Source organism: Habropoda laboriosa, unplaced genomic scaffold (genome assembly GCF_001263275.1).
Source record: "Habropoda laboriosa isolate 0110345459 unplaced genomic scaffold, ASM126327v1 scaffold90, whole genome shotgun sequence".
Classification (NCBI taxonomy): Eukaryota; Metazoa; Arthropoda; class Insecta; order Hymenoptera; family Apidae; genus Habropoda; species Habropoda laboriosa.
The window spans coordinates 2051106-2051587 of NW_017100218.1; the positions used below are offsets into that span (position 1 = coordinate 2051106).

A 482-nucleotide genomic window follows, 5' to 3' on the forward strand; every position below is an offset into this window, starting at 1 on the left:
AGTTATTTATAATTTTAATAATTATTTATTATTTTTATAGCAAAATTTGCATACCAAACACAAATGCACAAATTTGGCTTTGCACTTCCAATAAGTTTAGTTACTCCAGGAACAATTTGTTTAATAATTATGTTTTGTGCTATGAGGGAACAAAATTCGTGTGCCTTCCATGATTTTATACCAGACTATTTATTTTTAAAAACATTTAAGTATAACAGTATTGCAGAGTTTCTTTTAAGTTGGCGTTTTTGGTGCTGGTTAATATGGTGGTTATCACAAATTTGGATTACATTGCAACTCTGGTTAGGTGAAAATCAAAGGCTTGCTCCTGTGGAAAAAATTTTCTATCATTTTAGCTATGATTCATTTATGATTGATCAGTTCTTAGGATTAAATAAGAGAAAACATGAGAAGTTTCATAAAGTTGAAGAAGAGAAAGAACTACCAGACTCTTTTATTGATATTGAGGTTTTATCTTTTCT

The 482-nt window shown here is 28.6% G+C and overlaps 1 protein-coding gene across 1 annotated transcript in view; it reads left to right on the top strand.

Moving 5' to 3' along the window:
• Nucleotides 1-482, top strand: part of LOC108570877 — a 7252-nt gene that overhangs the window by 2643 nt on the left and 4127 nt on the right. The window contains 2 exon segments of the mRNA XM_017932807.1: nucleotides 1-32; nucleotides 35-468. The exon segment at nucleotides 1-32 is cut by the window's left edge and continues 259 nt beyond it. Of these exon segments, the coding sequence (XP_017788296.1) occupies nucleotides 1-32; nucleotides 35-468 (466 nt within the window).